At 39.1% G+C, this 14,672-nt stretch overlaps 1 protein-coding gene across 1 annotated transcript; it reads right to left on the minus strand.

The window, feature by feature from the left end:
• Nucleotides 1–6,089: 6,089 nt before the first annotated feature.
• LOC145136875 (ABC transporter A family member 7-like) lies at nt 6,090–13,092 on the minus strand. The gene is made up of 17 exons (XM_079071291.1): nt 12,870–13,092; nt 12,396–12,777; nt 12,219–12,289; nt 11,960–12,104; nt 10,619–10,738; nt 10,409–10,533; nt 10,077–10,235; nt 9,573–9,735; nt 9,365–9,490; nt 8,956–9,039; nt 8,497–8,864; nt 8,135–8,335; nt 7,756–7,865; nt 7,441–7,525; nt 6,956–7,190; nt 6,707–6,795; nt 6,090–6,607 (listed from the first exon to the last, which is right to left on the minus strand). The coding sequence occupies exons 1-17, from the start codon at nt 12,945–12,947 to the stop codon at nt 6,308–6,310; spliced, it is 2,841 nt and encodes a 946-aa protein (XP_078927417.1). The 5' UTR covers nt 12,948–13,092; the 3' UTR covers nt 6,090–6,307.
• Between the last annotated feature and the right edge of the window lie 1,580 nt (nt 13,093–14,672).

Below are 14,672 nucleotides of genomic sequence, written 5' to 3' on the forward strand. Positions count from 1 at the left end.
GTTCATGAGATCCATGAATGCTGTCAGTGCATTGGTGAGCCCGAAAGGCATCACCACGAACTTGTAATGCCCATAACGAGTCCTGAACGCCGTCTTCTGAATATCCTCATCGCGCACTCTCATCTGATGATATCCAGACCTCACATCGATCTTGGAGAACCAAGACGCTCCCTGCAACTGATCGAACAAATTGTCGATCCTCGGCAGTGGATAACGGTTCTTGACCGTCAACTTGTTCAACTCCCGGTAATCAATACACATCCGGTGTGAACCATCCTTTTTCTTGACAAAAAGGATCGGCACTCCCCATGGCGAGCTACTCGGTCGAATAAACCCCTTCCCCAGCAGCTCCTGGAGCTGCGAGGATAACTCGTGCATCTCTGGCGGCGCAAGGCGATAAGGCGCCTTGGCGATAGGCGCTGCCCCCGGAACCAAATCAATGCGGAACTCTACCTGCCTCTCGGGAGGCACACCCGGCAACTCCTCGGGAAAAACATCCGGGAACTCACGCACTATCGCAACGTCATCCACCGAACTCGGCCTCCCAGCGGCCTCTCGTGTGTCCATCACATAGGCTACAAACCCGCTGCAGCCCTGCTGTAACCTCTGCCTCGCTCTGGCAGCCGAACAGAATGCTGACCCACATCGGGTACCCTCGCCGTACACCGTAAGTACTCCCCCACTGGGGTCTCGTATCGTCACCAACTGTCGCTCGCAGTCTATCACAGCCCCGCGGCCATCCGCTAAACCTAAAACAATAAACTGAAACTGTAAGCCCGAAAGCTTAGTGAGTTGCCCCCAAAATACCAACCTCATATAACCATAATCATATCATATCAACGAATACAGAACAACATGCATACTGAACCCTCAGCTTGACTGGACCGCCTTGCAAGGCCTACAGTCTACCTGGATCTATCTCGAGCCTTCGGTATGACTGGATCGTCATGCGGTTTCACAGTCTATCCGGACCGCTCGTCGGGTATGTTGGCCTCAACCGCACGAAGCAGGACCCCGCCTCAACCCACCCATCAACAATAACCATGTGCACATAAATAACATATACTGGCATATATATAACAGTCATATCGATCTAACAGATCATCAATCATAGCAACATCCTATAACCAGGATACCGACCTAACCAGGTCACTAACATAGCATCATCCTATATACCAGGATACCAATCTAACATATTATAATAGCATAGCAACATCCTAAACAGGATACTGACCTAACCGGTCAGTAACATAACATCATCCTATATACCAGGATACCAATCTAACAGATCATAATAGCATAGCAACATCCTAAACAGGATACTGACCTAACCAGTCACTAACATAACACCGTCCTAATTACCAGGACGCATATCTAACAGACCAATAAGTATATCATGCGAATACCCGAATACAAATCCGATAAAGGGTCGGCCTTGGTGTCGTAGACCCTGTTGATATAGTGAGGATAACTCACCTTGCAACTGCCGAACCGAAACACGAAAACACTGGCCTGAAGCACTGCTCCAAACTCCAACACCTGATGCCATCAATGAACCATGACATAAATATCCAAAATACCATAACACCCCTGAAGGTCAAACAGGTCAAAGTCAAAGTCCTAGCCAAAGTCAACCTTCCTGATTGACTCTACTCGCCGAGTCAACCCGTCGACTCGCCGAGTTCCCAACTTCAGAAAACTCTTATATCACAACTCGACTCGCCGACTCACTCCATCACTCGTCGAGTTTAACAATCTCTGAGTCCTATCATGTCCAACTCACTGAGTCACCACTCAACTCACTGATCTGAGTCTTAACCAGAAGAGTTTGGGGTTTTGCGTTCTGACTCGCCGAGTCCACGGCAATCTTCAACAGACTCGCCGAGTTGTTCCTCCAACTCGTCGAGTTCATACCCATCTTCAACAGACTCGCCGAGTCCAAGAACAGACTCGCCGAGTCTCTTCAGTCCTTTATACATGCAGAGGCTTTTCGAGTCTTGCAGGGGCTCCAAACTGTAGATCCACTCTTCTAGGGCATGACTCTCACGTAAAGTTGCAAGCTTTACGTGGAAACAAGGAGTTATAAGCCCAAATCACTCTAGGGCTAAGGTTTAAGATAATGATGCTTCACCAACAAGCCAAGGGCTGATACTTTGTGAGGTTATGGACCAAGACAAGTCTAGATCTGAAGTAGCAACCTCAGATCTAGACCCTTAACCCGAATTAGATCCTTAACATGCCAAAATGGCCCCAAATATCATTCTAGAATAGATATAAATGCAATAGAGTCGAGGTAACAACTTGTTACCTCTAAAATGTGCCCAAGCTGAAGTAGATTCTGGATCTACACAAATCCTTTGATGATCTACACTTTGATTTACAAGCCTTCTTTGCTAGAATCTCCTTCCAAAGCTTCCAAGTTCACTCCATAGGCTCACACACGATTCTAGGGTTTTCTGACTCTCAAGGGGTGACAAAGAGGCTGAGGTGAGGACTTAAGGTCCTTTAAATAGGGTGCAAGCCCCGAGATTAGGGTTTTCTCTTCCCAGCACCAACTCGTCGAGTCCAGCTTCCGACTCGGCGAGTTGGTCACTTAATTCGCGACCGAATCCCGATCCGACTCGACGAGTACTCGCACCTACTCGTCGAGTAGCTTCCTCAATGTACACTTTAAGCCCTTATATCATATTTCTGAAATTTGGGATGTTACAGATGTACTATGGGGCGAAGCTGTGAGTCACGCAGCCTATATCTTAAATCGAGTAAGCACCAAAGCTCTCAAGGATGCCACACCGTACAAACTGTGGACCGGAAGAAAACCACACGTTGGTCATCTGAGAGTCTTTGGCTGTGTTGCTCACATGAAAATAGCAAAGGGCCATCTCAAGAAACTGGACGACCGAAGCAAGAAACCGGTGTATCTCGGAACAGAAAAGGGCTCGAAGGCTCACAGGCTCCTAGAACCTAATACAGGCTTGGTGTATGTGAGCAGGGATGTAATATTTGAAGAAAATTGGAGATGGGAATGGGAGAAGATATCGAAAATTAAGTCAACACTGGGAATTTCCTTCACCGTCGAAGGCTTCGACTTCGACGACTATTACTATGATGATGATGGTGAATGGGTATCAGATTTAGCAGAACAAGAAAACGGGTCGCCCCAAAATTATAGTGACCGGGCTGAGACTCCTCAACCATTAAGCCCATCAGTCAGCCCAAGTTCCCTAAGCACATCCGATAATACACCACCAGGTATACCCGATTCGCCAATTACCCCATCTTCTCCAAACCCGGTTACGACTCCAAGCAATGCTTCGACCTCCACAGGTGGTGGAGCACCAAAACGTTACCGATTTCTCACCGATTTGTATGAGAATACCGAAGAAATTGAATTCCCACCGGAAGAACTAATGATGGTAAGCAGCGAAGATGAACCTTCAACCTACACCGAGGCTAGTCGCAAGAAGGAATGGGTACATGCGATGGAAGTTGAAATAGTCGCGATTGAACGAAACAATACCTCGAGTCTAGTTGAATTACCAAGAAATCGGAAGCCAATTGGATTGAAGTGGGTTTTTAAAGTAAAACGGGACCCGACTGGAAGAATAGTGAAGCGCAAAGCTAGGATCATGGCAAAAGGGTATGTGTAGAAGTATGGAATCGACTATGACGAGGTATTTGCGCCTGTTGTTAGAATTGAAATTGTTCGTGTTATTCTTGCCCTTGCTAGTTCGAATGGATGGGGTGTTCATCACCTTCAAGTGAAGTCAGCTTTCTTGAACAGAAGGTTAGAAGAAGAAGTGTATGTCAAACAACCAGAAGGGTTTGAGAAAAAAGTGAAGGAAATAAGGTTTACAAGTTGTCAAAAGCACTCTATGGCCTAAAGCAGTCGCCCAGAGCATGGAACTCGTGTCTGGACACTTACTTGAAAAATCTTGGATTCAAAAGGTGCCCCCAGGAATACTCTGTATACACTAGGATGAAGAATGGAAACACTTTAATCATTGGAGTTTATGTTGATGACTTGTTGGTGACTGGAAGCTCTACTGCTGATGTGAAAGAGTTCAAGATGGAGATGAGTGCAAAATTCGAAATGAGTGATCTTGGCCTTCTAACCTACTACCTGGTAATTGAGGTAAACCAACACAAGAACTCTATTTCATTGAAACAAGAAGCATATGCTAGAAACTTTCTAGCAAGGACTCGTATGCTTGAGTGTAATCCCACCAAAAGTCCCATGGAACACAAGGCACAGCTGACTAAAGAAGGAGATGGAGAGTTGGTCAACCCCACTGAGTACAGGAGTATAGTGGGTGGACTTAGGTACCTAACTCATACCCATCCACACTTGGCATTTGCAGTAGGAGTAGTGAGCCGTTTTATGGAGAGACCTACCATGGTTCATCTTCAAGCTGTGAAAGGGATTCTCAGGTATATAAAGGGTACCTTAGACCATGGTTTGGTCTATACAAGAGGAGAAAAGAAATTCAATATTGCAGGGTATTCGGACAATGATCATGCAAAGGACTTGGATGACAGAAGAAGTACAGGAGGCATGGCGTTTTATGTGAATGGAAATCTGGTTTCTTGGTCATCACAAAAGCAGAGATGTATAGCTCTATCGTCATGTGAGGCTGAGTTTATAGCAGCCACAATGACAGCATGCCAAGGCATTTGGTTAAGAAGGTTCCTGTCAACAATAACAAATCAAAATGTCCCACCAGTGACATTATATGTGGATAACAAGTCAGCTCTTGAACTCATGAAGAATCCAGTTTTCCACGGGCGAAGCAAGCACATAGACATAAGATTTCACTTCATCAGAGAGTGTGTGGAGAATGGAGAAATCACAGTCACACATGTAGAGGGAAAGGCACAGAAAGCAGACATGCTTACAAAGGCATTGGCTAGAATAAGACATGAAGAAATGTGTAAGTTGATTGGCATCAAGAAAATCACTCTGAATTAAGGAGGAGAGTGTTGGAAATTACTTTCTCGCTAGTCACACCTTTTCATTGTGGGGTGACAAAAAACCCAGACCCAATTAACACGAATACGACAACCAGGGTTGGGTTTAATAGGGTTTAAAATGGCATTCGGTTTATTCGGGTTAACCCGACTAACTCGAAACATAATTAGGGTTGGATATCTGGTTGAATTCCTAGTTGTTATTAAGGTTCGGGATAACCCGAATAACCCGTTTAAGATTAATAATGCTTTACAATTCGTACAGTACAACCATTTTAAGCCCATAGGATAACAAGTCTTTCATCATGTACAGTACTGTGAGTACAAACATCTTAAGCATAAACATTCTTCAAGTAACCTTTACGTCTCCTTCAAACTCATGCAATTAGAATCATAATGCAAAAAATAATTTTTTTTTCACAAGTCGCATCTAACTTCCTGTGTGCCAAGCTAATGAGCTATGTACGTTCTATTCATGTAATCAAACTCAAAAAAATTGAAATTCTTTACACTTTACACTTTTAACCCGCATATTTGTAAGTTATTTGCTAAAATGACACCATCTTTTTATTTCAAATTCCAACCCGAATCTTAATAGGTTGGGGTTTATGGTGAACTGTTTTTTAGAAAAAACCGATTAACCTTACCTGTTTAACCTGAAACTCGATCGACCTGATTAACAGCCATTTACTATTGTCACATAGTTAAGATTTTATTTTATTTTATTTTATTTTAAAATCCTTAACTTTTTAATTTTTTTTTTTTTTTTTGAAAAATCCCTCAACATTTTATATTTTTTTCAAAAAATCCCTCACATTTTACAAAAAAAAAAAACAATTAAAATTGCCAAATCAAAAAATATGGAAAATACATCGCCTTTTTCAAGAAAAATAAAATAAAATTGAGGTTTAATCGGAAAAAAAACACACACACAAAATATAAAGTCTTTTAACAATATTAACCCGTTAATTAATCCATGTAAGAATTATATTTTTAAGCATTGTAACTTTATATTTGTCAAACATCTTCTTCGACTTTGTTCTTTCAAATTGATCACGAACGACCAATTTGATAGTTATTGTTTTCTGTAATCCCATAAAACTACTATTTACAAAATTCAATAAAAGAAAAAGTCCAAGTTACAAAAGTACAAGCTTAATATTATATCATACATACAAAAACTTGTAAGTTTTGAGATACAAAATATGAAAATACTATACAATATACCACCTGTGGCACATTTTGGCAAGTATAAATTTGATGCAAACTAAAAAATCAGTAGAAACTAAAATTCTTGTATAGAGATAACGTTTTAACTAACAAGAAAATGAAGATTTAATCATGAGAGAACATGGAATGGTTGAGCCTCTCGAGCAACTTTAATGAAAACATCTTCAAGAGTTGTGTCTGCAAGCCCCCATGCCTGAACATCAAACCTACTTTTAGCATTCTCAACAGCACGAAAAACATCTGCTATTTTGATGCCTTCTTTTGGCAATTCAAACTTTTGTGTCCCTGATATTTCATATATCTTTTTTGCATCTGGCGAGAGACCTTTTACCAGGTTTTCTACATCCGCCTCGTGATTTGAGGATGTTGTCATTGTGAACACATATGAACCTCCGTATCTACCCTTCAGCTGTCCTCATGCAAGCAAAATAAAGATAGTAAGATTCACTCATAAAAAACAATTATACTTCTTTTTTTTACCCTTTTTTTATATTAATGTGCAAAATACCTCTTTAGGGTTTCCGACACACTGCAAGCTTCCATCTACAAAAATCCCTAACCGATCACATAGATGCTCTGCTTCCTCCATAGAATGTGCTGAAACCATATAAATTACATTTGAATGAGAACAGGTTGTACTGTGTTTGTCATATGGAACTGGACTGGGACAAAAATTGCAATTTTTTGTCACAGTCGTTCTCGATCTGTTAAGTGGAAAAGACGTTAATGCCCTTTGGAAAGAGTATTGGAGGATTACTGGTGAGGATAATTGCACGATTCTGTTTAGCCCGTTTCACCACATTCCATAGATTGTTTCTTGAAGCTGGGTCGAGTCCGGTACTGGGCTCATCCATGTACACCACCTTTGGATCTCCAATCAATGAAATGGCAACACTCAGCCTCCTCTTCATGCCTCCACTGTACTTCCCAGATTGCTTGTCTGCAACCCCACCATTAAATAGATTCACACTTCTTAGAGATTCTTCAACTGCCTAAAACAACCACATTTACAGCAACTAAATAAGTTACAGATTGTATCACATTTGGTGTCGATAGGAAAAAAGCTTTTGTTTTTCGTCCACAAAAGGGTGGGACACACAGGGACTCGCACTTGATCTCTTGTATGTGTAAAAGACAACAACGCCCTTCCCATCCTCATCATCAAATATATATATAGCCCTAGAAAAGCGTGTCTAGTCATGTCCCATGTAAGAAAGATAGCAAATGCGAATGTCAACTTACTTGTGTCAATGCGGTACCTTTAAGGTTCTTAAGCCTTCCATAGAAAAGAAGATGCTCCCTACCTGTTAGGGTTTCCCACAGCAGGCTATATAATAAAAATGGTAGAAGGAAGAAACCAACATAATTAGTAAAGCTTCCAATAAATGATGTTTAAAAAGTATTTTAGAAAATGATGGAATTTGTAAAAGGGGAAAACCATCATTTTCCTTACTTTCTCTATTAAGTTGTCCTTGTTGCATTAAATCAAAAAGAAAACACTCGTATATATAGCTTTTACTGGATTAAGTCCAAAAAACTTGGGATTTTGATACTTACTCATGCTGAGGACAGACACCCATGTTGGCATAAATCCCATCCATGTCACTTGTTATATCCAGGCCACGAACATATGCTGTGCCAGAGCTTGGCTTAACCAGCCCAATCATCTGTCAACACCTTAGTTGGGTTAAAAGCAAGAAATAGCAACGTATTTTAGTTTTTTATTACTTTCATTTCCTCCTATCACACCATTATACTTTAAAAAAATCTACCAAATTATAACAAAATCAAATTTCACTGCTATGATTGGGTAGATTTTTCAAACTACATTGTCCTAATAAGAAAAAAAAACTGAAAGTATGTACAACACAGTATGCACCTATCTGTTTGTTATTCAAATAAACAATTGTGAATTAAGAGATGTTTTTACACTAACCATATTAATGAAGGAGGTTTTGCCAGCACCATTTGGACCAAGCATACCAAAGCACTCTCCTGTAGATAATGCAAGTGACAACCCTCTAACTGCAATCTTCTCTGGGTTTCCATCCCTTCCTGGATACACTTTTTTGAGGTTATCACAGACAATATCATGGCTCCTGTCTTGTTCAACTACTAACTGCTCAACCCTCTCCCTCTGATACAATGTCGTATTTACCAAAGGTTAGAGAACATAATAATAGAAACCTCGAGGCTTAATGCACATATGCTGACATATCAATATCCTATCCATTTTGTTACTTAAAATATTATTAAAACTAATTATGACTACTGAGTAAAGATGTACTCTATACTTGCCTCTTGGGCAACATCAGGTTTCTCCAACTGCACATATACTTTTGAACCTTGTCTTTGTAAACTGGGCTTCCTAAAGGACGACAAGGGCTTCTTTTTAAACTTTTCCAAGAAAAAAAGTGGACTTTTTCGGGCCCCACTTCCAGCTGTTACAACCTGGTCAATATAGTATGCCAAAAAGAAAACCACCACCCATTCCACAATCATGATTATTAGGACATGACTCATCTCGTTATTGCTGCCACTTAAATCCTCCCAACGCATTCCATCTGTCCCCATATAGTTTCCGGTAAAAGCATACTGTGAAAACTCATATAATCCAGCATAAAGAGAAAACCCTGGATATAACTCCATCACAACAATCCAAGCTCCTACAGAAAAAAATGCACAAAGATTTAGACAAATAACATGAAATCAGTAACATTATCTGATCAAAACTACATTATTTATATCTTTACTTACTTGGAAATGATGTATCTTGAAGGAAGAACTGGAAGAAGAATCCTCCCAAGAGACCGGTTGCAAAGACAGTAATGTACCCCACAACTGTCATAATCATATCAATACAAGTCATAACCCACATGTATCTCTATCATTCTTAAAAGAAACCTTATGGCCCCATGTGTCACACATGACACGACAAGACATATTGTGTTTCACGTGCATTAGACTGGGACTCAGACCGATGTCAATGGAACAAAAATTGCAATTTTGTGTCACGCCCGAAAAAGCAAAGGTGGGATAGGGACTCGCTCTCGATCTCTCGTATGTGCAAAAGACGTGAATAGCCCTGGAAAGTTTCTCCAATCCAATCATGTCCCTGTCTAATAAACGCAACCTAAGCAATGCATGGAAAAATATGACAACAAACCTGCAGCAGTCTTCACATTGGAGAAGAGAGCAGCTACCAGAAATGCAAGAGAAATTTGTAAGTTTACATAGATGGTATAGAACACAAACTGGATGCTGTAGTCATTCAATGTGAAAAACTTTAACCCTGAAATGAATTGAAGAGCATTAGTTAGTGTAGTAGTCCAAAGAAAATATTAGTATAATTCAGTTTTTGCAAGGAAATATACCTACAACTGAGCCAAAGGCCACAAAACAGAACATGTAAACCAAGGATATGGCAAGGAAGTATGCATAAGAAATCATCCAATAAGGACCATCCCCAAGCCCATGCATTTTCATCATGATCCTTAAGTTTTGTTGCTTCTCATACACCAAAGCTGTTAGTACAATCTGCAACAAGAATAGTAATTTATTCTTTAAACCCTGTTTACTGGGTTTTGGCATGCATTTAACCGGGACTCATACTGGTGTCAATGGGACAAAATTTCAATTTTATGTCCCACCCAAAAAGGAGGGATGGGGACTCGTTCTCAATCTCTTGTCTGTGCAAAAGACGTGAATGCCCTCCTCCTCATCATCATCAAAAATAACCCTAGAAATCTTGTCTAGTCTTGTCCTGTGTAACAAAACACAGCCTAAGAGGGAATAGTTGCTAATATGAACTTCAGAGAAAAAGACTATGTTTGTTGGCACTAAATCTAAACAATTTTTAATTTTAAAAACTAACTTACAGGGAATAGTTGCAAAATGACCCATGTAAAGAATAATGGTCCAAGGAGAGAAGAGAAATCCAGTCTGATTTCTGTTTCAGGTTTCGGCGTCTCTTTTATGAAATCAAACAGCATTTGTGTAGAAGGCCCAAGCAGAAGTTGTAGGAAAGCATTTGAGACCTGTATGCATATAAGTTGGAAATGTTATAATTTGCATTATGGTTTTCATGAAAATATGTTCTATTAATTCCTATTTGGGAGAGCCAATAATATGAGTCCACGATTACATGCCATCTGATCATGGGAAAGAAATAATATTTTTATATTTCATGCTGCAAATATTGAGTGTGTACCAAATTTATTGAGCGAGGAACCCGGACTGTTCCAATGGGACCATTTCCTGTATCATTCTTGTAGGTAGAGTTGTACCAAACTGTCACATTATAATTGTTGGCATTTGAATTCAAGAAATCATAGCCTGTGAAAATGTTAAAATAAAGAATTAGAATCAAAGCTTAGACAGTTACTTCGTAAGTAATCAAACTATGTTTGGATCACCCAACCTGCTAATATCTCATTTATTTTCTCTTCAGAATTTCCCTTCCTGTATCCCGCATACAATTCGTTGTTAATATCAGTAGAGCTGTTGCGCCATAAATGTTGGCCTTGAACACATCTAATTTCTACATTAAAAATACAAGATCAGTTGGACAATAACAAGAAAAACTTGCCATCAGTCTATATGATGTAGGGGCATCCATGTCATTTTCAGCTAATACAAGACCTGCCCATTTCATGTGTCTAGATCACCTTGGGCTTTGGGTTCAAAACACTTAAAGGGAGGAGTATAAATTTTTGGCAGCCCTAGATCTCTAAATGAAACAAGGATGAACTATAGTACATAAGACAAGGAGTTCTATGCTATTGTATGTGCCCTGGATCAGTGGAGTCAATATTTGCAGCCAAAACAGTTTGTTCTACATTCTGATCATCAATCTTTAAAGCATATAAATGGCCAAAACAAGTTGAATTCAAGACACACAAAATGGGTAGAATTTCTCCAATCATTCGCCTTTGTTTCAAAGTATAAAACAGGAAGTTCTAGCATTGTTGTTGATATATTTCTTAAAGGCATTATGCATCTTCATGGTGTTCCTAAGATGATATTTTCTGAAAAAGATGTCGAGTTCTTAAGCTACTTTTGGAAATCATTATAGAAGTTGTTGGACACAAAACTATTGTTCAACACTGCTTATCATCCACAAACGGATGGATAGAGGGAGGTATCGAACACTCACAACCTTGCTAAGAAGCACCGTGAGAAAGTCCTTGAAAGGTTGGGACATTAAACTTTCTTTTATTGAGTTTGCTTATAACCAATCTCCAACTTATGCTATTATGCACACCATTTTAAGTGAACTATGGAGTGAATCCTCTCACCCCTATTGATCTAATACCACTGCCTAAGGGTAGAGAAATCCACTTTGAAGCAACGAATCAAACCAAAGAAATGAAGAAGATCATGAACAAGTCAAAGACTCAAAGCAAAGATTGAGCATGTCAACGACTTGTACAAGAACAAGGCCAACAAGCATCGCATGAAAGCTCTCTTTGAACCTAGAGATCTCATATGGTTGCACTTAAGTAATCTTGGTGGTGTTTAGGAACTTTATCCTTGATCTAATCATATTGTTAACTTTACCCAATTCATATCACTCTTAATTATCATATACCCACTCTCTACGCATCACTATATCTACACTTGCAAGATATGATGTTACGAGTACTTTGTGTTGCATCATTTGCATCAAGCTATTAGCAATAAATCATCTTTGTCTTTTGCTGATATCCAAGCTACTAGAAATACAAGTATGGCTAGCAAAAGTCTTAAAAATAGTTCATACCTTTCTTCATTATCGTGGACGCCAGTGGGATCGAAATAGAAAAAGTGGAGTTGGCTCTGCACTGAGATTGAACATGGTAGAGTGGAAGACTTGAGAAGAAAGCAGGCTCAAGAAAGTTGAATATCTGAGTCTCCGAAGCTGACCCCTGATATGTTCCAAAGAACCATGCCCCAAAGGCCAAAACAAAGATGTTAATAATTCCCATCACATAAATCTGAATGATCACACTTAGAAGATGTGATGACAGGGGGTAACTAACCAATACGACATTAGCCAGGCCATCAGATGAGTTAAAATTGGATGAAATTGGGAATATATTTCTAGCCAGACCTATCAAAATATACATCAAACAGAAAATTATGTTGATAAGGATGTGAATATATACTGAATATGGACCGACATAAATTAGGGTAAGAAAGGAATAGAGTTGACATACTTTCTCCAAGAGATTGGTTATTCCCAGTCATAAGTACAGTGATAGGACAGGAACCTGTACTTCTGCAAGAGTCATTAGGCAAGTCTCCAAATGAAAGAAAATCAGTTCTCACTGCTCGAAACTGTGAATCAGGTACTTGTAACAATGGAGGCCATTCAGGTGGACTAGGAATGGAACACGTAGCCACTTGATCCAAATCTGAGTACTGAATCCCGCATACTCTCTCGCATTGACCATCCCCATTTTGATCAATACAAGTGCAACCACATTTGTTGGAGGGTTTATCTAATTCAGTGTTGACTATTGTTTGCAGTAATACAAGTAGCAGACAGAGGACGAGTGGGAATAATATGAGCCTCAGATTTGTCCTGATATTCCTTCTCTGATTTGAAGGGAAATGGTGAAAACCAAAATTAAAAGCAAATTTTTATAACGGCATGAGATCATAATGCATAAACACAAAAAAAAAAAAACCTGAAAGGTCAAATTCTTTCTGAACAAAGCGTTAGCCTGAGTCCAAAAACTAGAAGAACCGTTTGTTGAATCCGCCATTGACACACCTCTCCCCCTCTCTGCTTTTTCTCTCTCACACACTAGCACACACAACTGTTGAAATCGTGACCGTTAAAATTGGAATCTGGCGCCAAAAGTAGAACTTTTGGGAAGAATCGATCTTTTGCTTCGACTATTCTACAGATGCCTTTCGTATGTATTATAGCAACCTTACGGACTGCGAGTAAATTGACGGTATTGTCCTTGTGCTGACGCTCTGTTTAGTTGACAACAATACCCTTTTATCATTTCACCCCCTATAGTATCCCGTATTTACATTACGTCAAAAGTTTTTCTTTGACTTTATAATAACGCGCTTTTGATTAGTAAAGGCTCGGAACGTCACATTTAGTCATTTAATGAGTTTGAAAGTTTTATCATACATTTTGATGAAAAAAAAAAAAAAAGTTACGAATGGTGGTTGAATATATATATTGATACATTTTCGGTACTTTGTTAGAGTTTAACTTTTGCAAATAACAAATTGTGTCTAAGCCGTGAAATGAAAGTTCAGATTTTTGTTCTAGTTGAGACTCATAACACACCAAACTACAATAATTTTCGTTTTTGGGATACGTGTTATAAATGTTTTGTTTAATTTGAAAAAAAAATTAATATATATTTTTGGGAAAATGAATTATAAGCCCAACGAAGTTTCTAAACCGTTCAAAAAACCTCATTATGTTTTGTCTGTTCAAGAAAACCCAACGAACTTAACTTTTTATTAAAAAAACTCAACTAACTTACACTTCTCATTTAGGGTCAACCGGCTAATGAAAGTCAACGAATGACATGGCTTATTACGTGTAATTAAATATCGTAAAATGACTTGTAAGACCAACGAAGTTTCAAAACCGTTCAAAAAACTCCAATCACGTTTTGTTTGTTTAAAAAAATCCAACGAACTTACGTTTTTGTTCAATTCTCATTAGAGGCAACCATATTCATTAGGTATACAACTAGTTGGCAAATGACATAACATTATATTTAATGACATGGAATAAACATATTAGAATTGTCCTTTATATATCGATTTAGGGTTTGGAGAAGAGAAAAACGAACGACGTATGTGTTCGATCTCTTGTAATAGCTGCTTCTTATTTTTCCTCTCAATCGTTGATGTCCAACTCAAGATCTATAAAGAAGATATTTGATGATGCAAACTCTTGTGGATGTAGACCTGAACTTTTTTCCTCTCAATCGTTGATGTCCAACTCAAGATCTCTTATTTTTCCTCCCATTTGTTCGAACAAGCCCTGAACTTTTTTTTATGGATGATCCTCCGTTCTAGATGTCCAAATCCTAGAAGGGCGTCCACATCCACAAGGGTTTTCATCATCAAATATCTTCTTTGTAGATCTTGAGTTGGACATCAACGATTGAGAGGAAGAATAAGAAGTAGCTATTACAAGAGATCGAACACATACGTCGTTCGTTTTTCTCTTCTCCAAGCCCTAATTTGATATATAAAGGGCAATTCTAATCTGTTTATTCTATGTCATTAGATATAATGTCATGTCATTTGCCAACTAGTTGTATACCTAATGAATTTGGTTGTCTCTAATGAGAATTGAACAAAAATGTAAGTTCGTTGGGTTTTTTTCAACAAACAAAACATGATTGGGATTTTTTGAACGGTTTTGAAACTTCGTTGGTCTTACAAGTCATTTTCCGATATTTAATTACACGTCATAAGTCATGTCATTCGTTGACTTTCATTAGCCG

Source organism: Lactuca virosa, chromosome 1, assembly GCF_052849685.1.
Source record: "Lactuca virosa cultivar CGN04683 chromosome 1, Lactuca_virosa_CGN04683_v6, whole genome shotgun sequence".
Classification (NCBI taxonomy): Eukaryota; Viridiplantae; Streptophyta; class Magnoliopsida; order Asterales; family Asteraceae; genus Lactuca; species Lactuca virosa.

What these genes read in the sequence shown, in the direction of transcription:
- LOC145136875 (XM_079071291.1), bottom strand. Translation starts at nt 12,947, where the DNA reads ATGGCGGATTCAACAAACGGTTCTTCTAGTTTTTGGACTCAGGCTAAC. An exon ending in AAACCTCCTTCATTAATATG is followed by an intron (nt 7,866 to 8,134) that starts GTTAGTGTAAAA and finishes AGGTGTTGACAG; the next exon opens with ATGATTGGGCTGGTTAAGCC. An exon ending in GTGTCGGAAACCCTAAAGAG is followed by an intron (nt 6,608 to 6,706) that starts GTATTTTGCACA and finishes GCATGAGGACAG; the next exon opens with CTGAAGGGTAGATACGGAGG.